General features: G+C 44.4%; 1 protein-coding gene across 1 annotated transcript in view; it reads right to left on the reverse strand.

The window, feature by feature from the left end:
* Positions 1-1031: 1031 nt before the first annotated feature.
* Positions 1032-24415, reverse strand: part of LOC5566265 (ecdysone-induced protein 74EF) — a 67308-nt gene continuing 43924 nt past the window's right edge. Inside the window, 2 exon segments of the mRNA XM_021840887.1 lie at positions 1032-2959; positions 2962-3594. Coding sequence (XP_021696579.1) covers positions 2724-2959; positions 2962-3594 — 869 coding nt within the window. The 3' untranslated portion in view covers positions 1032-2723.

Raw genomic sequence — 24415 nt, forward strand, 5'->3', positions numbered from 1 at the left:
TCATCCTAAATCCAAAGAGGGAACAGGCAGTCGAGAGGGAAGGGGGGCGTGCGCGGGTGTTGATGTGCGGTGGAATTTTGCAGCTTGCAAGGAAGCTCAATAGCACGAGAAATACATGTGTGTAGTCGAATTGAGTGGGGAATGGGTACAGTTCTGGGCAGTTGAGCGGTAGTACCAGATTCGCGACGCTCATCTCCGGGAGGAGAGATTTTGTACTAGCACAATGGATAAGTGAATTTTGACTAAACTAGTTGATTTAATGCACCAATTTGCTGAATTTCTCACTCTCATACCGATTTACTTTAGTTTTTATGTTGACGTATTTTTTTTTTTTGTTTTTTACAAGGGGGAAATCTGCAAAACAGATCCCCTGAGAAGATAACTCAGGGAATGCGGGGATGACGCACCAACGACGACCCGCTAAAACCAGCCTATGCACTGTGCATGAGCAATTCATTTAGAATTGCTCAAGTGGTGAACAGTGCATCGACATGACCCTTGGACTCAGACCCTCATCTCCCCGGAACCACCTTACGGTATTTCTTCGGGAAGGGACCAGTGCATATAGCACAACACGTGTAGCAGAAGTAGCCTAGGCAAACTGCTTCTCCTAGCCGACTTAAACAATGTTACAAGGGACCAGCCTCGGCAGGGCTAATCCTCTGCAGCCAACTCTTGGTCGGCGCGCCATAGACGCTGCAATTCTAACATAATGTGAGTGACAGCCGTATTTACTGCATTCCAGCACTCGGCATCCGCACACATTCTCTCTATAATATTGTCGGGGGACGTGTCCCCTCCGCATGTAGTGAGCATGCGACCTCTCACAACAATGAAACGGGGGCAATCGAACACGACATGCTCCGCTGTTTCCTCTACACCAGCACAATTGGGCACGCAGGAGATTCTGAGTGCCCGAACCTATGCAGGTACTGTCTATAGCAACCATGTCCTGACAGAAACTGCGTCAGGTGGAAGTTCACTTCCCCATGGCTTCTACCATACCAATCTGACACATTTGGTATTAGCCGATGTTGACGTATAGGTGGCAGTGTCTGACGGATTGATAGGCATCAATGTTGATTACATGAGACATTCAAGCGAATCTGGTACTTCCTTTTGTATGGGTTCCGCCAGTAAATTTATCCAATCCCTTGGATCACATTAGGTAACACGTAAACAATGTAAAAATCATATTAAAAACTCAATTTCCAAGCATATTTACACTTGTGGGAGAAAACCATAAAATTTTCCGTTTCAAAAATAGATTTTGCTTGCATCAATAAACAATAAATTAATGAGATCAAGATTTTAAAGAAACTTCGTTTATTCTCTTTCAAAATTCTTGTCGATTTTGTGTTGTTGTTCTGTACTGTGAGAGTGTTTGTGTGTGTTTCGCGTTTGTATGAGTGTCTTGATTCGCGGTACGATTCTGCTTCTTTCCTAGCTCTTTTTGATTTTCCGTTTTTCTTTATATCACCTTGTCGATTGGACAAACATTCCTCTTCCTTACACTTTATATATAAGAACGAAGGCTTACGCGGTAAAAGTATTGAAAACACAAATCAGTAAAACTAAAACAGCACTTACGACACGGGAAGGGCAGTGAGTTGTTCTCGTTTCTAATAAAAAAGTAGGTAGTTTAGTTTTAAAAAGAGAAATAAAATAGCATTTTACCGTCTAACAATAGAGAAAAAAAGGTTTACGAAAGAAAGCGAACCTCTTAAATAACACGAAATACTTTTGCTTAAAAATAAGATAAATTTTTACACTTGATTATACAGCTGATTGCATGTAGCAGCTAAAACATAACCTAAAACCTAACTCTTAAAATTTATTACAAACAATTTACATGGAAATTTACATCCTCAGTAGTACAGTTGCTGCGTCCTGTCCTTAGCCTAACCGGGAAATATGTTCCACTTAAATAATAATAAAAAAAAACTAATTAAAAACTATCTCGCTTTAACCATTTACATATGTACTCTCGCTAATAGATATTACACGCACACAAAAACTATCACTCACTACTGAGGTACTAGATTCTCGTCCACAGCACTGGACGGGGAGGAGAGAATCGCTGTGATTTCCGGTTAGGAGTCGCTTTCCGTTTTCTAGCGATCTAGTACTGCCAGCGCGAGGTTGATGGTTATTTTGCAACACTTTTTTTTTGCCTGTATGTGTATAACTGATATTTGATTTGTTTGTGTTTGATTTGTACTTCTCTCTTGTTGCCTTCGGGTGAAGCGAGCGTTTGCGAACCGAAACGAATTTTCAACTATTTTCTCATAATAAAACAAAAAACATCAATCGTTAAAAAAAACAAAACAAAGCGGAAGGTGGTCCTTTTTTCTTTATAGCTATTTCTCATTTTCTCTTATTGTCTTTTATTTTTTCTGCGATTTCAAACCTTTTTCCGTGTCCTAGTCTAGTACTTCCCTTGCCTTGCTTCTGCCGGGGATGATTCTGATTCTCATTTTGTTTGATCGTGTTTCATAACTTAAATAAATTATAATTTACAAAAGAGGGGGCAAAAATAACTTTATACACACGTTACCGTCTAATATGATACATACAGAATGTTTACACTTAAATAAAGAAGATCGTTTGTTAAAAATAAATATCGCAATAAAAACCGAGAAGATCCTTACATATGTACACGGGAGCGAAGTAAGACGTAAAACTTGCGGGAAGTAGTAGATTTTCCCATGCTTTATCGTCGTTTATACAGAAGTAGACCGCAATGGGGAGGACTGTTGCCCGGGGTAGGGAACAGTCGGAAACCGGACTAGTGTCATTGTGTGTGTGTGTGTTTGCTTACTTATCGTTCCAGAAACGACCGGGCCAACGGTGGTAACGCTTTCACCGCCACCACCGGTCGCTTCTCGTACCTGTTCTATGTGGCCGAGCAATCGATCTCGATAATATCCTTCGGTACGTCGACAAACTGGTACACCAACCGTTGGCCGTCGACCTTGGCCAGGATGCCCCGCTGGTAGTAATACCGCAGTGCTCGGCCCATCGTTTCGTAGTTCATGTCCGGTTTGTTCTTGTGCATGCCCCACAGCTTGGAGACGGCTTTGGAGTCGACCAGCTTGAACACGCCCTTCTCCCGGTTGGTCCACTTGATGAACCGAGGGCAGTACTCGCGGTCCTGGAGCAGCTTGAGCAGGAATTCCCACAGATAGGTGGTGGAGCCCTCGCGAGATTTGCGCTTGACGCCCATCTCCAGTTTGGGCTTCTTGGGTTTCTTCAGCTTCCTCGGAGGGAATCCGCCCAGCTCGAGCATGTAGGACAACTCATCGGGACAGCTGGAGGACACGCTCTGCGAGTGGTGGTGTAGTCCGTTCACCAGACCATTGGCCATGGCGCCAATGGAGGATCCGTTCCCCACGTGCGCCCCCGGATGCTGACCCGGGTGGGGATGATGGGCATGCAGGTGATGTTGGCTCATGACGCTTAGGCCTCCGTTTCCGGCACCGGCGGACAGTTGCTGTACCCGTTGCGACGGGGCTGCCGAGGGAAAGTGGGACGATGGATAACCGGCCGCCGCCGCCGCATTCATCGAGTGCAGGTAGTGATAGTTGTCGGTAACTGGAGGGGGAGAGAATAAACGTGATGGTTAGTTTTAAGATTGTCTCGAGAGTGGGGGTGGGAAAGCGGTGCATATACATAATCGCGTTATCAGCGTGGAGTTTGGCAAAATACGAAGTCATTTGCAGTAGCTCAGAAATTCTTGGTTCATGAGGTAAAACCTGGCTACCTACATAGTGTAGTATCAAGGAACCAAATGTAGTACTAGAAAATGTATCTATTATGAGGCGAACTACTATATCTTTATTTTGTCTTTAGGTTGGCTGCAAAGTCTTTGGCCTGCGACTTAGAAATTGATTCAGAGCGATTAGCTCGCTTTATAATGTCAGCCACGATTTCTATACAATGTATTACTTGTTAGTTCGAGAAACGTTGTTGCAGCGTGGCACATAAGTCAAATATACAATTTATCAGATAACAACTATCCTTATTAAGATCGTTTTGGAGAGTATTTTTGTAGATTAGCAACAACCTTTCAACATTTAGTTTCTAACACTGAAAACCGAACGGCGAAAGTGTTGTGTCTTCCACTCATTCAGCGTGCTACGCTTGATTCTCAAACTTGCACCACAAGTTCGTAGAGGAATGGTAGTCGAGAACTGTCAAAACATATGAACAATTATGTATTGAAAAAGTAAATTTCTTGATATTAAGAAACTATATCAAAAAAGTAATTAATAGAAATGAAGCTTAAAGTGAATAGATACTTAACATAGTGTGTTTAATTCAAATAACTAGGGTAACCAATATATTTTGGACCCCTATATATTTTGGACCCCCTGAGCAATTTTCCTGCAAATTTCCCAGTTTGAATCGAAAGACCAACTCAATTCGCATGCCATTTGGAAAGATAGGACTAATCCGCACTTGCATCAACCGTTTGTACATAGAAAAGGGGTTTATTTTGTCTGAAATTAATTTTATTTAATCGGTTCATCCATGCAACCGTTACAGCACGTTACACACAGAAATTGAAGCCGTCAGAAATTTTCTAAATGTAAACAAAAACTTTTTTCAAATTTCTGAACTAAAAGCGTAGAATTTCTTCGATTTTCCATTGTCAATCGATTGATTAGACTATGGGCAAGCAAAGTATACATCCAGTGTTGTGGACTTTGTCGCCAAACGATAAAAAATGCCGGGGGTCCAAAATATATACTTTGAGGGTCCAAAATGTATTGGTGTGTCCAAAATAATGGCTTCCCAATTCAATTATTTTCGACGTTTTTTGGATCCTACATTTTTATCTCGTAGAGAAAGTTTCTCTCTCCTTTTTGGCATGTTCTTTGAATTGGTTACGCTGTGCAATTAATCAATTGGGACAAAAAACTGAAATGACTTCCTTAGGGGGTCCAAAATACGATCGTTACCCTATCTGTTGCCTTTTTAGTTTCTAATACCGCCCCATTGTTCTCAATATTACGTCTGTTTGTCTATGATCAAACCTCCATTGCACCCCATTCTTCGAAGGGGGTCTAATCCGCTTCTTCACCGACTCCTTCTCTTATCAAATCGATACCCCATATGCGCGCGGAAACAACGCTCGGTGGCAGTTGAGGGCGATGTCAATAAACGCTTTAAGCTTCATTTCTATTTTCGCACCCTCCCGTACTTAAATTGATGGTGCGCGCGGTGCCTGTTGTTGCTACTAAATATGCATCCTCGATGCACTGTGGCTTCAGTTCGCCCACGAGATAAGCCCCATTTGTACGTTTATACTCGCGCCCGAGCCTTTTTTCGCCCCTGATAACGAACGACAATTTCCCCAGTTATCATCGACGAAGCCGATGAATGTTACCACCACGAAGCCGCATTCTGAGTCTGTCTACTTCAAAGTAGCTGCAGTGTAAAATTACACAACACTTCTCGAAAAGATTATCGCTGCACATTCGCAACAATTAACATTTGAAGATAGCACAGACAGGGAGAAGATGTAAAACATGAAAAATTGCTATCGAACATAGTGAAAACGAACATCGGAAGCACTTGAGAATCTTTTTATCCATTCCTTCAGAAATGACATACTAAATGTAAAGTTCTGACCTTACCTCGGATTTGCAAAGATCGTCTAAGATCTGCTTCGATATTATCGGATTCAGGTAATCGTTTCAAATGCCTTATCACCCAATACTTAAAGCACAGACAATCAGACACTCATCACTGTCGATCGACCACCTTTTTCTTTAACGGTGGATTCGAATATATGGTAGTAAGGTGGGGCAAACGTTCGACTTTCAGGTATCAAAACTTTAGCTCAAGCAGCACGTTTCCCTCCAAATGGGAGATTTGTCCGTCGCAAATTGTGAAGCCTTTTTAAACATACATCTGATGAGAAAGATACATCCGACGCCTTAAAACCGCTTTTGCAATATTTTCCATAATTCAGAACTGAATGTCAATGATTACTTGACCTCTAACATGATATTAAAATAGTAAAATGAGATAGAGTTTTTGTTTAACATAGTGTTTTGAACCGTTATTTCACCGAATAATTTAGTGCAGTTCAATTGCCCATAGTTGAATATGTTTCACGAATTTTCTATGGTTTTTATCTGGGTAAAAATGTTTAATGAACTTCGACTGTTCAAAATAAAATTGCCCTTGGCATTGAACCATCCTAAACCATGATTGTTAGAGGAACTTATTCAGATAAAGCTTGCTTCAGATAGAATTGGAACAAAAACAATAGGGCGATATTCAAAACTGAAAAAGCAATAGATGGTTCTTTTTCAATGGTAGTAAAAACGAAATCCTGAAGCAAAGAAAGCACCACGGAAGATGAACTAAACACAAAAAGTTATGTGTTTTCATTACACTTGATTTCTAATCACTACTTTTTTGATCCGGTTTCCTAATAGCAAGCAATTTACGATTTTCATTATTTTCCATACGTTTTGACAGTTCTCCGACTACCATTCTTCCATGCGCTTGTGTTGGAAGTTTGAGAAATTCGAGAATCCAGCGTAGCGCGATCAGTGAGTGGAATATAAACATCAGTGTCGCCGCTCGGCGGTCGGTAAGAGAAACTGAATGTTCGAAAGGTTGTTGTCTGAAATTGTTGCCGCTGTCACCAACTGTTAGCGTTTGAGAACAAAATAAACAGTCGTTACCCTATTGCCTGTATTTGAGTTTTTTTTATTATTGAATTCAAGATCTTTTTTTATACAAATGTAGCGTTTTCTTTATACTTTTAAGAAAAAATACGGATACAATTATTCGTCACGGTTTCGAAGGAATTCTCGATTTTTTCCTGTAAAACGCCTCATTAGGCGGCGCACACCTTCTTTGTCCATCGTTTTAGCTATCTTATTCCACCAGGTATTCATCTGATTGATGCTTTGACAACCTTTCCCTTTGCCTTGAGTCTTCTTTTCATGATTGCCCAGTATTTCTCAATAGGGTTGAACTGGGGGCAGTTGGGTGGGTTAACGTTCAACGCTCCGTCATCGTAATCATCGTCATCATCGAAATTTTAAAAAGCAGTTCTCCTGTTCATAACTGAAACTTATTCGATGGAAATGTGTTCACTGTGTTTCGGTTGTAGAATAGAATACAGTGAACACATTTTCCTGTAAATTTTCTTGATTTTGAACGAAAAAACTGCTTTTGAAAATTCTGAAATCAATGACGGATCCTGCCCCCTTAAGGTTTTTCGGAATAAACTGGACCCCTTCCTCTGCATACCATTCTCGATCGACTTTGCTGTATTTACAGTTTGCCAAATCTGGCCAAAACATTACGGGATGGTCGTGGGATCGAATGAACGGCAAAATTCGTTTTTGGAGACACTCTTTTTGGTATAGTTCCGACGTCATTGTCTTATTTGTAACGAAAACTTTCGTTTTTTTTTGCCACAGCTGCAAATGCCCTGCCAAGTCATGAATTTTCGTGCAAATTTGTCGACAAAAACAAATTGAAATTTGGCCGGAACGGGATGTTGCCGAGCCGTTGCCAAGTAAAATTTTTGACCTGGGATTGGCCCGAAGTCAGCCTTGGCATAGGATCATCAGAAGCCACCCGTCGAACTTGGTCAGCACCTGGTCGTATAGCTTTCGAGCACGGATTTTGGCCACACTATTCTGTTTTATGGTCCGATTTGGCTGTTGGCTAGCTCGATACGACTTGATTCCTTCCCGGAGTCGAGTTCTCCTCACGGTACTATGGGCAGCACCGAATTTTTTGGCGAAATCACGGTTGGGTTTCCTCTTAATCGTCTTCAAAATCCTACCACGCAGTTTCCGGTCGACAGTTCCACTCCGACGATTGGCTTGAGGCTTCCGAATCGTCGTCAATGTTTCCTTATACCGTTTGATAACGCGCCATACGGTATTTCTGGGAAAGTTCAGCCTAGATGCAGACCACAATGGATTTTCCAAAAAACTGTGCACAATTTTTCCCCTTCTTTCGGCTTCCATGTTGATTGTTTACAAAGTACAGTCGATTTGCGGAATGTCAAAAATACATACGTGAAGCTGACAAAATTCCCGACACGTGGGCGCCAAGAACTTCCAAATCCGTCCACAAGGAGCGCCACAATATGAGCAAAAGTTTGTTCCAATTCTAAATGAAGGACAAACAACACAGAATAAATAACAGTATAGATTTTTACCACATGATGGTGAAGACTGATATAATCATTTATTTTATTTTAATTCTATTGCAATTTGCATTTCTTGTACATATTTCTTTCTTGTTGTGTATTACATTTGTAGTAGTCATTCATTGCAAAAAAAATATCATAAATCATAAATTTCCTTTCCTTCTCATTTTACGATTTACAAATGTGTTATTCAAGCTTTTGGGACTTTCACATACAGCTGGGTGAATGAATAGAAGATGCGATTCGCTTGTTGATCAAGCGAGTTGACCGAAGCTTCGTCAATCATCATAATAATTGAATGTTTGACATTGATTGGTGGACAAATACGAGATACCTTCAAGAATCTGGTATCTACATTTTTGTTTAATTTGGTAATCTTGTGCATCACAATTTTGTGAGAATTTCAATCAAGCTTCGGTACCAAAGGAGCCGATAAAACATTTTTTCTCAAAGGTTGGATTGGAACAAAAGCTTGGACATCTAATAAGGCAATCCAATGAACATAGAAGCTGGTGAACTGGCGACACGCTTGCTGGAAAGCACAGGCAAAGGGTCTGTAGCATTGGTTTGGGTAGCCGTTTCACTCGATTTATAGGCTCAATTTTAGACAGATCACGATGATCCGAACAAAATTTGTTGTGAATTTCTAAGGTTCTACGTATATGACTTATGAGATACAGACTTCATCAAGATTCAGACGACCACTTTTTCATATAAGTCCACGGTAGAGGCCAACCCGGTATCGAAAAAAAAAACATACAAAAGGCGAAGAACGTGTACAACAAAATATAGTATGTTGTGAAGTACATGATTCCAGGTCATTTGGCCGAATGCCGTTTGGCCGAACGCCATTTGGCCAATTGCCGTTTGGTCGAAATTGAAAACTAAAGTGAACTACAGTTAGCATGCATTTTTAATGAACTCCGTTTAAGAACAGTTTATTCTTAAAGAAGGATAAATCATCATTGAGTATTAGTCCAAGAAACAGTCTAATTCTGAAAGAAGGACATCCTTAATGTAAGCAATTATTCACTTCTCTGCTAGTGATCAGGCCCTGCAAGCCAGCCGTAAAAACATCAAGCAACGAATAATCAACGAGAGAATACGAACCGGGACAATCGGCGAAGACCACAGCGACGTAAAGGGACTAGCGATTGGAAGCTCGGTACGTGGAACTGTAAGTCTCTCAACTTCATCGGGAGCACACGCATACTCGCCGACGTGCTGAAGGACCGTGGATTCGGCATCGTAGCGTTGCAGGAAGTGTGTTGGAAGGGATCAATGGTGCGAACGTTTAGAGGTAACCATACCATCTACCAGAGCTGCGGCAATACACATGAGCTGGGAACAGCTTTTATAGTGATGGGTGATATGCAGAGGCGCGTGATCGGGTGGTGGCCGATCAATGAGAGAATGTGCAAGTTGAGGATCAAAGGCCGGTTCTTCAACTTCAGCATAATAAACGTGCACAGCCCACACTCCGGAAGCACTGATGATGATAAAGACGCTTTTTACGCGCAGCTCGAACGCGAGTACGACAGCTGCCCAAGCCACGACGTCAAAATCATCATAGGAGATCTAAACGCTCAGGTTGGCCAGGAGGAGGAGTTCAGACCGACGATTGGAAAGTTCAGCGCCCACCGGCTGACGAACGAAAACGGCCTACGACTAATTGATTTTGCCGCCTCCAAAAATATGGCCATTCGTAGCACCTACTTCCAGCACAGCCTTCCGTACCGATACACCTGGAGATCACCACAGCAGACAGAATCGCAAATCGACCACGTTCTGATTGATGGTCGGCACTTCTCCGACATTATCGACGTCAGGACCTATCGTGGCGCTAACATCGACTCTGACCACTATCTGGTGATGGTCAAACTGCGCCCAAAACTCTCCGTCGTTAACAACGTACGGTACCGACGGCCGCCCCGGTATGACCTAGAGCGGCTCAAGCAACCGGATGTCGCAGCGGCATACGCGCAGCAACTCGAGGCTGCATTACCGGAAGAGGGTGAGCTGGACGAAGCCCCTCTTGAAGACTGCTGGAGAACAGTAAAAGCAGCCATCAACGATGCAGCTGAGAGCAACGTCGGGTACGTAGGACGGAGTCGACGGAACGATTGGTTCGACGAGGAGTGCCAGGAGGTTTTGGAGGAGAAGAATGCAGCGCGGGCGGTCATGCTGCAGCAAAGGACCCGGCAGAACGTGGAACGCTACAAACGGAAACGGCAACAGCAGACCCGCCTCTTTCGGGAGAAAAAACGCCGCCTGGAGGAGACGGAGTGCGAGGAGATGGAACAGCTGTGCCGGTCTCAGGAAACGCGTAGGTTCTATCAGAAGCTCAACGCATCCCGCAACGGCTTCGTGCCGCGAGCCGAGATGTGCAGGGATAAGGATGGGAGCATTCTGACGGACGAGCGTGAGGTGATCGAAAGGTGGAAGCAGCACTTCGACGAGCACCTGAATGGTGCTGAGAGCACAGGCAATGAAGGACGGGACAACGGAGGAAATGCCTTCGTCAGTACTGCGGAAGATGGAAACCAACCAGCCCCCACTTTGAGGGAGGTTAAGGATGCCATTCACCAGCTCAAGAACAATAAAGCTGCTGGTAAGGATGGTATCGGAGCTGAACTCATAAAGATGGGTCCGGAAAGGCTGGCCATTTGTCTGCACCGGCTGATAGGCACAATCTGGGAAACAGAACAGCTACCGGAGGAGTGGAAGGAAGGGGTAATCTGCCCTATCTACAAGAAAGGCGACAAGTTAGATTGTGAGAACTTTCGAGCGATCACCATTCTAAATGCGGCCTACAAAGTACTATCCCAGATCATCTTCCGTCGTCTGTCACCTGTAGTAAACGAGTTCGTGGGAAGTTATCAAGCCGGCTTCGTTGACGGCCGATCGACAACGGACCAGATCTTTACTGTACGGCAAATCCTCCAAAAATGTCGTGAATACCAGGTCCCAACGCATCACCTTTTCATTGATTTCAAGGCGGCATACGACAGTATCGACCGCGTAGAGCTATGGAAAATCATGGACAAGAACAGCTTTCCCGGGAAGCTCACGAGACTGATAAGAGCAACGATGGAAGGTGTGCAAAATTGTGTGAAGGTTTCAGGCGAACACTCCAGTTCGTTTGGATCCCACCGGGGACTACGACAAGGTGATGGACTTTCGTGCCTGTTGTTCAATATTGCGCTAGAAGGTGTTATGCGGAGAGCCGGGCTTAACAGCCGGGGTACGATTTTTACGAGATCCAGTCAATTTGTTTGCTTCGCGGATGATATGGACATCGTCGGCCGAACATTTGAAAAGGTGGCAGACCTGTACACCCGCCTGAAACGCGAGGCAGCAAAAGTTGGACTGGTGGTGAATGCGGCCAAGACAAAGTACATGCTAGCTGGTGGGGCCGAGCGCGACAGGGCTCGCCTAGGTAGCAGTGTTACGATAGACGGGGATACGTTCGAGGTGGTCGACGAGTTCGTCTACCTTGGATCCTTGCTGACGGCTGATAATAACGTTAGCCGTGAAATACGGAGGCGCATCATCAGTGGAAGTCGGGCCTACTATGGCCTCCAGAAGAAGCTGCGGTCAAAAAAGATTCACGCCCGCACCAAATGTACCATGTACAAAACGCTCATAAGGCCGGTAGTCCTCTACGGGCATGAAACGTGGACGATGCTCGAGGAGGACTTGCAAGCACTTGGAGTTTTCGAACGTCGGGTGCTTAGGACGATCTTCGGCGGTGTGCAGGAGAACGGTGTGTGGCGGCGAAGGATGAACCACGAGCTCGCCCAACTCTACGGCGAACCCAGTATCCAGAAGGTGGCCAAAGCTGGAAGGATACGATGGGCAGGGCATGTTGCAAGAATGCCGGACAGCAACCCTGCAAAGATGGTATTCGCTTCGGATCCGGTTGGTACAAGAAGGCGTGGAGCGCAGCGAGCTAGGTGGGCGGATCAAGTGCGTATCGATTTGGCGAGCGTGGGGCAGAACCGAGGATGGAGAGATGCGGCCACGAACCGAGTATTGTGGCGTGAAATTGTTGATTCAGTGTTATCTGTGTAGATGTTAACTAAATAAATGAAATGAATGCTAGTGATAATAGCTGCCAGCAAAGGTTTTCGCATTGCGTTTGTAGTCAAAATTTGGCCAGTAAGTAAAACGGTTTACAACTTATTCGTCCTTCGTTTGCAGCAGATGTAACGGTTACCGTAACGTCAAAGGCGAAGTGAAGAACTTCGTGTCTCTTGCAGTTACCCAGAATTTTATGGTACATGAGGTAATAGAGCCAAATCTAGAATCAAAGTATAGAGGGGACCAAATGTAGTACTAGAAGAATTATCTATTATGAGATCGACTACTATGTCTTAGTTTGTTTGCCTAGAATGCTTCAAATGCCTCAATCTTAAATTATTTACTGAGAAAGTAGGCCCTTCTGGAACTATACTGCATGAAGCCGTAAGTAAGCCTGAATTAAATTTTGTGTGCAAGATAAAATAGCATATATCTGGAGGATGCGAATAGGAAACCCACAAGCAGCTAGGCTGCTATCAAACTAAAATTTTCATAAAAATGATCAGAGTACCCCTAGAAATGTACGGTCGTGATTTCGACACGCTAAAAATTGTTATACAATTTATGTAACACAAGGACTGCCAACTGTTAAAGAATAGTTCTGCTCGGTCCAAATCATGCATAAGCCTCCAAAAACTGCTCAAAATATGTTCCTAACTTACATACGGCCAGAAACTTTCTGATTTAGTCTATTCATTGGGTTCATTTCCTGCATTGAGCTGATGAACCTTTGTGTGAAGTATTTTAAGTGTGGATTTTGAATGTGGTTTCCTACGAGACAAGCAAACACACAATGGTTAGCACTCGTGGCAAAGATTGTGTTCAATTTGAACAACCTAAATCTTCGAGTCCGCACCCCTAGGTATATATCACAGACAAACAGACGTCACACTCTCATCATTGTCCATCAACCACCTTTTTAACGGTCGATTCAAAAATATGGTAGGTGGCCAATCCGCCACCCGCAGCGCTCGCATCGGTTTTGTTCGCCTTTGACGTTTACACACTGCCGCCATCTGTTGGCCCGTCGGCCAAATACAATAATTTTAGCATTGGGCGCACATGTCCTCGTGACTATGATTTTGATGATTGAGATTTGTTCTAAGTGTTACGTCTGTTTGTCTGTGTATATATTATGTGTAAAACGCCCCCCTACGGAAAAACTGCTCTATCGCAGTACCAAATACATTACTTCTATAGTTTTTGATGTCATGGTGTTATTTATTTGGTTGATCATGCTCTGCATGCAACTTTTTTTTGCAAGGTAGTTTCTAAAAAGGGTACAAGATGTTTTTTCGTAAACGGTCCAAATCTTGACGTTTCAAAACAACCCGGGCAATATCCCCCTCTCAAAAAAAAAGTTCCACAGCGTTGAAGAAATGGATCCTATAACATTTCCCTGAAAACAAGAACCCCGAACGGTCAAGTACGCCGAAAACCAAGACCCCTATGTCCATTACCCGAATAGTACGTTACCCAGAATACCATTTGTCCGAATTGACCATAACCCCGAATATTCTTTCCACGAAAAACACAAGGAAGGATTTGTCAAGTGCATCACTGACTTTAGGGGAAGTGTCGTATTCGGGGAAAAGGTTTTCTGGGTAATTCGCCATTCGGGGCTTTATTTTTCGGGGTGATGGTATTCGGGGAAGTGTAATAGGATCGTAGAATTAACACTTGCTTAAATGGGCCCATTAGCAGTCGTCTTCCGGTAAAAGTTTTTGTGATAAGAAAGAATGCTTACCGGACCCAACATTTTACGCCAAAGACCTGATTTTCGATATTTTAGGAATTTCTTTTTATTGTTTATACTTCTCAAAGAACATGTGTAAAAGAAGCCTCAATCCCTTGAATATGAAGAGCGGAGTGTAGCCCGGTTATCCCGATTTACTCTATAATGACAGTACGATTAATGACAAGTCGTCTTTCGTTGCGCAAGGATTAGTCAAAAACGCCTTCATTCTATACATGTTAGAATTATTTCAAATTATGAAAAAAAAGGTTCCGATTCCGACTAAGTTATCCATAAAGGTTCTCGATGTTCAGCTTAGGTTGCATGCCGCGCGCCGTTCCTCATCCGCCAGTACTAAACCTGAACGAATTACTAAACGACACCCATCCCCCCAGCAAACCGTCAGCAAAACAAAAATCCCGAGAGGAAGCAAAGGATAATGAACGAGAAGATTGCCAGGTTCGCGCGGTTGCATGCCAGTGCCAATGCATTTCGCTTTTCGTCCGCGCGCCAGAGTGCATCAAACCTCTTCGGCTTCTTCGACGAGTTCGGGGGACGAAGACGACGGAACGAAGGGAAGACGTGAAGACGACGATGATGATAGTTTCGCGCATCTTCTCTCGGCTGTTCCTCCTAATCGCTATTCATCGCATCCCGTAATCCCGCGAGTGAGGGCAGGCTGGGTGCCCCCGTTGGAGGAGCAAATTTATTGAACAAGTCAGACAGGGGGACTGGATTCGCGTCCGCGCTGCTCGCATATGCAACGAACCAGAGAGAGACAGAGAGAGAGTCCCGTGATCCAGGAAAAAATACCTGATGCACTGCCGGTCGTCGTCGTCGTCTTCGTTGTCGTTTGGTACGGTGGCTGGTGCATAACAGATGCAGCAGCGATGCAGCCAATGACCAGGAAACAGACATCGTCAGGTATGACCTTCAAATGCTTAGGTTGTTTGCTCCTCGGCGTGTCCGCGCCGTCGTCCGGAGGATGCGCGCATCTTTTTGCTTCGGTCCAAGTTGGCATTGATGCAGAAGGGCAAAAAAGGGCCACGGTGCGCCATCTCTTGGGAGAAACCCGAAGGAAGAGTCTGGAGGTACGATTATGCCTTAAAAGCCATTATCTTAATCTTTGCGGTTGCATCTGGTGGATTCCTGTTTGATGGCTCCCCGTGTTTTTGTGTGTGCGTCCGAAGACCAGTTTGTGGCAACTGGTGGCAGCAGCGAAAGGAGATGGATTTGCGAGAGGCAGATAACACACCGGAATGGTACTTAGATATATCCCTCGAACGATGTTTCAAGACTTCCTCTATGGTTCAGAAGGAAGCAACCGGTCGGCGGCTAATGAAATGTGTAACTCAATGATTTGTGTGCTTGCTCTCAAAATCGCAATCCGCTTGTGCTGAATTCATCGGCGGAAGGCTCGAAAAAATAGAAATAGCTTACCGCGCGCCAGTAATTGGCTTCAATTGGATAATGGCCGTCGCTCTTCCATGTCGCTTTGGTCAACACGCTGAAAAGTTTGCCATTTGGACGATTTGAAACTCAACTCCGCAATTGATGTACCCCTCGACGCGAACAGTTGGCGATACTGTCACCTGAAGTGCATCCAGGCAAAGTGTTGCCACGCATCATCATAGTTACCTGGTTAGGTTGGTTGCGATGCAATCGCGCGCGCGGAAAAACTATGCTAATTCCACGTGGAAACAAGCGAGAGTGAGAGCGAAACCAAATTACCTACAGGTGACCTTCTAAACGAGCGATCACCCTACAAATCCACTGAACTAACGTTGTGCATGTGCAGAGAGTACGCGGTGCAGCACTGCACTGTTTTGCCGCCATCAGTCAGTGCGCTCTATTGAAATTGTGCATCACCCCTCGCCACACGTTTGGGGCCGAGCGCCCCTCGGTCGCGCCAACCGCAAACAGTTCGATTCCGTTTGAGGCCCCGGGTTTTTCGCGTCGATTCGTCTTTCATCGCTCCGGATGCAGCGGTGGTTCCAAGAAGACGACGACAACCTCCGTAAAATCTAACCTTAGAAGACTCTATACCCGTGGAAAGAGTTGCCCCATAAATATTCATCGTCATCATCATCGTCACCGACTGTCTTCTCTAATGTAGGTACCTGCATCGGAACGGCGACGGACGACCAGTGCTGCTGCTGCTGCTGCTGCAGTATGCAACTATGAAAAGCGAAACTATGGAGGAGTAGCATCAGGAGGAGGTGGAGCTAGAGTGCGCGGTCAGGGAGAAGCCCCGAGGCCGGAGATTGCAAATCGTCTTCCGCTTGCACCATGCCGTCATCGTCATCGCTTTTTGTTGCCTCTCTCCTTCACCGCATCGCTCTTGGTATTCTATTTTGTGTTGGTCTTCTTCGGTTGCACCACACTTCTGTCGAGCTCCAGGCAAAGCAGAGGGCTCCAACCTGGACCGAGCGCGACCAAGACTCGGTGGTGGAGGACCGTGTTTTTCCTTTGTGGCTTTGCGCGCGCGTTCGTCGCTGCAAGCCTTTACAAATAGGCTTTTTGTATTTTTTCCTCGTGCAGTGTTGAGCCACGGCGGCGGAAAAAGCTATTTTTATGTTTTGTGGTCGCATCGTAGTTGGCTCTGGTGGGTTTAGAATCATGGAGGAAAACTTCTGCGCCTACTGCGGTGCTGCCATCTGTTGAGACGGTTGCGCAATCTTGGTTTTGGTGACGGCGGTGGCGCCATTGTTTGCATGACATTTTCCTATAGGAATCCAATTGGTTGGTGACACATTGGAGGGGTGGAAAAGTGAGAGTGTGGAAGCGCGTGTATAGAACAAGTTTAGGAAAACTAGAAAACAAAAAAAAACAAGAGCGAGAGAGGCGCTATGGGGAGGAGCTTTGTGTTCTTCCCGTTGTTTGGGTTGGTTGTTCTTTCGTAGACGCTTGTGCCCCTTTAATGGGAAACCCGACACCAACAAGAACCGAAAGAGAGAGAAAGCTTGGAAGCAGGGGGAGGGCAATTTACTAGGGAAAAGGGAAAGTTCCTGCAGTTCGTTCTGTTGCAGCTGCACCAGCAGTGTCACCTTGAATTCGGCTGGAGAGCGAAGACAAAGAGCACCCATTCCTAATCGTAAGCCGAGGGGATTCAAATCACGTACCCGAAGAAAATCAGAGTGAGAACGAGGGGGTTATCATTTTGCATTTTGACAGCCCTCGTCAGGGTAACAAAGTGCTGCGGGTTTATCAAGAATTGCATTTGCAACCGAGATTAGATTGCAGGGACGTGTGGTGCCGCTTTCGTCAGCAATTTTCCCCGATATGAGACTGATTGTTTTATTTTCGAACTTTTGGGCTGCCAATCGGCGGCGATAGCACGCTTATCGGTCGTACAGGTGGTGTTGGAAGGAAGCGATTATGCATTGTTGATTGGACGCGCGGCACTGGAGATTCGTTGCATCGAGTGGCGCGTGGGAAAGCGGACTTGTTTTCGGTAAAAGTTAGAGAGAATCATTGGGGAAGATTGAAATTAAGCATTCGATGTGGACATCACAGTAGGCGAAAGGGCATTTTCAATCAACTGACATTGATGATTGGCATTTTCTTCAGGCCAGCTGTTTGACAGTTCTTTCATGGAAATGACAGTCCCGTGTTTGCACCGCTCTTCGGCAGATGTAAACAATTGCATACACGGAGTTGTCACATGAAAAGGCCTTTGAAATGTCAGTAATTACAGCCAAGTTCGGCAGTTGTAAACGAATCTTCTTCTTCTTCTTCTTCTTCTTCTTCTTCTTCTTCTTTCTGGCGTTACGTCCAAGGGGCTGTCAAATGGGAGTAAAATTGAAAAGCCGCCAACCTAAGTCCAGAACCAGTTTTAAGGCTTAACGCGGAAAAGTAAAACATACAGTGACCCCACGCAGTTGAATCACCCACAATTAATGAATCAGCTGATTTCAAAAGACAAAATTATTATCAAACTTGTCACAAAACATCACAGAATTATTTTTACACATAGTTTCTTATCAGTAAAAATAATTCTGTGATGTTTTGTGACAAGTTTGATAATAATTTTGTCTTTTGAAATCAGCTTATTCATTAATTGTGGGTGATTCAACTGCGTGGGGTCACTGTATCATACGCAAAATTACAGGTAATCAATGCGCTTGAAAGATATTGTTTGCAAGCAGTTATTTGCTACGTGCTACTGCTGTGCGTTTTTAGCAATTTAATCAGCAAATTCGACTTAATCTCCAAAATGGATGTTTTCTAGAAAATTGATTACGCCTTCACCATCGTTTGGTCGAAATTTTGTATGGTTGTTTACTTTTTAGAACCAGCGACACGTTGGGGTAGCAGTAAAGAGCCGCCAGTTCCACCCTTGGTTACGTCCCCATTGAGACAGAGCCTGCTTCTCAGCTTACTGTTCTTATGAGCACTTCCACAGTTATTAACTGAGAGCTTACTATGCCAATGACCATTTTTGCATGTGTATATCGTGTGGCAGGTATGAAGATACTCTATGCCCTGGGAAGTCGAGAAAATTTCCAACCCGAAAAGATCCTCGACCGGTGGGATTCGAACCCACAACCCTCAGCTTGGTCATGCTGAATAGCTGCGCGTTTACCGCTACGGTTATCTGGGTTGTTGTAAACGAATCTGTCCAATGAAAGGCCTGTGTACTGACGCATGACTTTGTTGTTTGAGCATCCCCTGATTAGGAATAGGCTAGGAGAAGTGGATGAACGAGGCTGAATCTGTCATTCAAACACTTGTCAAATTTTAAAAGAGATCTATTTTTTCTCAGCGATAAATTCATCCATTATTTATTCTAGGGGAACCACTTTCACTAGCCTATGCAATCTGTCAAACTTGAGAACCGAGTGTGGTACCAAGGGACCGAATGTAGTACTAGAAGTGTTAGCTCGACTACTGTCATTTCTCGTCTTTGGTCAAACAAGTAAACTTGTGCGTTGGTCCTTTGGACGCCATTTTTAACAAAACGACATTTGCTCGTTATCTACACTTACTAAAATGTTCCTGGTCTAAGAAACAGACATTCAAAAGTCTAAAAATCTGTCGTTAAACTAATCTAAGTTCCATGTACCGTTCGTTCTCTTCCTCAAACGCACAAACGGTCAGCAACCGACAACAGAAAATCTTACAATAACAGCCACGCGAAAACGCTATACTGGCTGCTGTGTGGTCATCGACACATTGTCTTTGGTGCATTTTTTGAAGGTCACAACTACTGCTGCTGCCACTGCTTGGCCAAACAACAGTCAGCCAAAGTGAAACGGTATAGATGCAGCTGCCCCATCGCCATCAGCCAAACAAGCGCTGCTTCTGCTGCATCAAGCATCAACACACATTGTGGCGCGGCAGGGGGGCCTCTCTATCGCGCTAAAATATATAACAAATAAACAAACATTGAACGAGGGGCGAGAACATGGGTGAGAACTGGACTGGATGCGAAAGGCGAAAGCGGAAGAGAACAGAGCAAATCTCTGTGGTTTGACTGCGCCAAACGTCGCGGTTGGACTGCGAATTTCGACAAGAGGGACAACGGAAAAGGCGTGGGGACAGGCAGCCCTGCCACCGGAGCTCGCTTTGTCACCTGATTACAAGGGTCTGCTGGCAGAGCACTAGACGGGAAAAGCTTGTATTGATTCGTTTGTCCGTCCGCACTTACATCGTTGACAATGGCTGGTTACGTAATCAAATTAAAGTCGTGAACTGGAAGAGGGGCAATTTGGCGAAACAGGCCACCGAAAGGGATACGGAGCAGACGATCCGGCCTACCAATTTGGCTGCCACTAATTAACTTAGTGCCCTTGTCCGCTTTATTCTGCGAGAAATAGCGCCCAACCAAAGACAAATTGAAGACCCCCATGTCCCTTGCAGTTGCCCAAAATTTTATGGCTCATAAGGTAATCTAGAATGCCGTGAAAAGTGTACTGTGATCTGTCAAACTTGGGTACCTTTTGCACTACCGAGGGACCAAATGCAGTACTAGAAGTGGTACCCAATCTGAGCCCGAGTGGGACGGACCTGGCCCAACGCTAATCACGACACGCATGATTGTCCGACTGGAATTTTATTCGCGTGCAACACCGTGAAAACAAAGCAAACGTTTGCAAAATTTTCGGGAGGGAAACAAGGAAGCGTTGCGTCGTCGCGCCATTGTCGTTCAAATGAAGAATCGAACTAACAGAGATAAATCGGCACATTGTTATTAATTAAATGGCAAAATTATTGAAATGGGACTCGTGGCGTGTGCGACCGAGCACGCGAACTGCTCCTCGGAGCCGTTGACAAAGGGACATTCAGAGTGAGTTTATGGTCTCGCGCCGCTCTGCCATCCAAACCGCGAATATGGCACACGCGATTATATGGGGAGAGTCGAGGCGGCGGCCATTTTCGGGAGCCACCATCTACGGGCGTGCTGCCCGATGCTTCCTGCCTCAAATGAAGGTGTCTTAATCTTCGCCGCCACCAGCGGGGAAGGAAGGCAGGCAGAGACAAACTGGCAGACAGGAAGTCGTAGGAGGCGCAAAAATCACCGCACGGAATGGCTTCCGCGTCGTCAACGGGGAGCGACGTAACGGGGAGAATGCATTATTGTTCCTGTGCACGAAAACCGGGAACCATATAACAGATTTGCCAAGATCTTTTAACATATTGAGATGGGGGAAAAAAGTTAATTTGAGAAAATATTAAGGCCCGCCCACACGGACGGAGGCTTGTTGTGTTGCACATGTGGAAACATGCAGAAAAAAATCGACACTGAAGGAAGCGCTTCGGGCCGGGCTCAAGTGCAAGTTGATTTGCCTTTTTATGACTTTCCTCCCGGTCGCCTGTTTCCTGAAAGACGTAAATAAAACTGTCATTTCGGTAATTTTTCGCTTAACTCGCTCGCTTTATCCTCATCTGTTTGTGCGCTGTGCTGATGGTTCTCTGTCGAGGCAAACACCGGCGGGACCATTCGGGGTAAACTGTCATTAATAAAAATTCTCGACTGCGCACGGTCTAGAACGAGCGTCCATTTTTCTGGCTGCTTTTGTTGCCGTTTGTGGTTCTACCCAGCCTGCTTGGATGATTTTTTGTGATTACTTAATTTGAGTCAATTTGACGATTTCTTGTGCGCATCTCAGTAGCCCGCGTGAAACCGTTTAAAGAAAGCGGGGTCATTGTGCCCGCCTGCAAGCAAGCGCCTACTACGTGCGTCAATATGGCGGAAACGTCAGTTTTGAAACATGGCGCGATGCACGCCATACTGGGTGCCGAGGTGCCGCGCAAATGTGCATCCTAGAATTATGATTACGAACGGAAATCCATATGTAGGTGCATCGCATCTTTTGCATTCCGAATGAAGCGCCATCGTTGTCACCCCGGAGCGCGATGCGTGTGTTCTGTCAGCGCACGGATGCATTTCACCACGTACGCGCGTCACGACTGTCAAAACGGGACATAAATCAACCAAACACGCTGAATAGATTATGGTCTATTCTTGCGTTTAATGAACCATTCATCGAACGATGGCACCCGAAACAGTTTCCGATTGGGAAAGATTGTGCGCGCCGGTGGCACGCTTACCTCAAACCAGTTCCACCCATTCGGATAGGTCGACTACTTCCGCTTGGGTGCCCCTCGGTCGAACAAAAGAATCTCTTTCATCATTGTCGAGAGTACAACGAACGCTGCTGGTCGCCCCCCAACAACACCGGCTCGGCAGTGGTTACATAAAACTCGATTTCCCTTCGGCTGCCGGTTTATTCCAATTAGAATAGAGACAAACGGACTGCGGTGGATTGGACCGGACCGGAAGAGTTTAGTTTTGCAATAAAATGCGCGCCTCCACCCCTGCCCGAATACTTGCCCGCCCTCGCGCGGGCAACTGTTCTATCGCCGGTATTTACAACACGAGTACCTTTTTGTTTACTACTGGACTATCGCTGCTCGGGGGCCGGCTGTGGAGGTTCTCTACATATGTTTTTGCTTTGGAGTCGTTTTTTCACGGTAGTTTAGTGCCGCGCCACCATATAGTCATCAGCACAATTCTGGCCGCGAGGTGCATAAACCGCAATGGCAAAGAGCGGTGAGCAGTCAGTGGCCATATGCATACCGGGCTGACCTTCAGCAAAGGTTTTCCCTCCGGTTGGTGTTGGTTTAGGTTTGCAAATTTCCAGTGTATGAAGAAACGACAAAGGCATTCTTAAGCTGTTGTCGACCGTTGCACTCCTGCATCTCTTGAAGGCTGGAAGCTCGCCTGCTTGCGTTGAAACGTGGAGGTGGTGGGATTTATTGCCCGTTGGAATTTAGCATTTTACGAGCGACAATGGCCGCCACCGGCAAGCTCGTTTTCAAACGATCGGACGCTCAGCTGTGTTTGCCAGCTGATTGATCTTTGCCAATTTGCTCAAAGTCACACGTCAGATCTTTTGATCCCAACCAGAAAGTGAGCTTACCTTTGATTTTTCAAGGGATCCTAAAGCCCTAACCAAATTTGTATACGTTTAGGGTAGATGTACAAAATGAAGGTAGGGGGGCTGGGGGCAAGAAGGACACCTTAAGAATTATAGGTTCAAATCATGGTTGATTAGCACAATTTTTGAAGATTATTCCAGTGTAGGAGCAAGCTCACCTCTTGTTCTAAATGATGTTATCGATGGATTTCAAAAATATAAGAAACATATGATGATTTGAGATTTTTGAAAATGTCTCTTCTTATGAGGTTTTTAGACGAGGCACGGGGCAAGAGTGCCACTCGTATGGGGCAAGAAGACCACCAGAGCAAAATGCCATAAATTTTGTATATTATTATTTCCCCGCCTAAACGATAAATTCTAGAGTAAGTAAAGATAAATACTGAGGGATAAAAGTAGACTTATAGTTAAAAAGTAATTCTACGAAATTAATTAAGTTCTCATCTTATTTGACTGTAACAATAATAGTAAAACTTTTCAGAAACCATTTTGAATGTCCAAAATGGTTTATTTTGATTTTATTTAGTAGGAAACATTGATTTAACATTGATTTAGAAAAATAAAAGTTCATTTGATTTTATATGAGAAAATTGCGGTGTCCCTCTTGTTCCATAAGACATACTGTTTTTATATTTACATAATACTTAATGTCAAAAGAACTTTTTCGAAAAAAAAATCCTCACCGCTATTTTTAATCAATTGAAAATCATCAATACTGTGCGGAAAAATCATTATGTTTTGTATTTATTGGGAGTCAAACCTTGTTTTCCAGTCTTACATTCTTATAATATTTCGCATTTTCCGCATTGGTGAGTTAAAAACATTTTACTAATTTTTGAACTAAACATTTTTAACTGTAATAATTACACAACCCTCAATTAGTACTCAATTTATTCTTATCCTGAGTTTAACATCAAAAAATTTATTTGAACTACGTGAAATTAGAGGTGGCACTATTGCCCCGGGTGTCGCTCTTGCCCCATGCCCCCCTACTAAGCACGATTGAACTTCATTTAACCGCCTAAATTCAAGAAGCGCAATCAATGTACATGTTAATGTTGTAACGGGAAGTAACAATCATTGACTTAATGAGAAAAATGATTTCATCGCAGTAATCCACGTCATGTCAGTGAAAAATAATACCTCCACCTGGGAGGGAGGCACCGATACTACACACGAAATTGGCTACAATTGTTTTCCAAATCGCAAGATAACTCCAGTTTGCCAACGACAATCAAGGCAGGCTTAGTGAAAATCGCTAGTTTTCTTTTGTTGTGTACCTTCGATCGTTCTGGACAAACATTGAAAAAGGGCCACAGTTTTCTATGCGTTCAATTTTCAGTTTTAAAGAAAACAGTTAAAAGAACCTCATTCCAATACGTTACATTCAATTAGAATAAACGGTGCTCTTGTGACATTACTTTTGAATGTGCATGAATTGATTCTAATTCGATTTTTGCTACTTTTGATGAAATGCAAAAATCAAGCGTGTGCTGGAATAAGGGCGTAAGTCACATGATCGATTTCTCTTCGTCGATCCTCTCTTCTATGAATAAAGGTGACAAGATGCGGGTTTGTCATCATTTTTTTACCTCAGAACGCAAGATTGCATCGCTGCCTAGCGTCCCGAAGTATAAAAATGCTAACAAATCTGCTTCTTGTCACCTTTATTCACAGAAGAGAGGATCGACGAAGAGAAATCGATCATGCGACTTACGCCCTTATTCCAGCACACGCTTGAAATATGTTTAGGCTAATTACGCGCTTTTATCATGTTTGTCCATCGTTTAAGATCCGGGCTCACAGTGACAGTTCGTGACAGCGAAATCTCGGCTCACTGTGACGTAGAGAAATTTTGTATTGGTTTCTCCCTCCCAGACCTCCACTATTGGCACACTGTTCCTTTAGTTTTTAATTTGTGTTCCTATAGTTGCGGTATCCGTTGTTTTCTTATGGGAT

This window comes from Aedes aegypti, chromosome 2 (assembly GCF_002204515.2).
Source record: "Aedes aegypti strain LVP_AGWG chromosome 2, AaegL5.0 Primary Assembly, whole genome shotgun sequence".
Classification (NCBI taxonomy): Eukaryota; Metazoa; Arthropoda; class Insecta; order Diptera; family Culicidae; genus Aedes; species Aedes aegypti.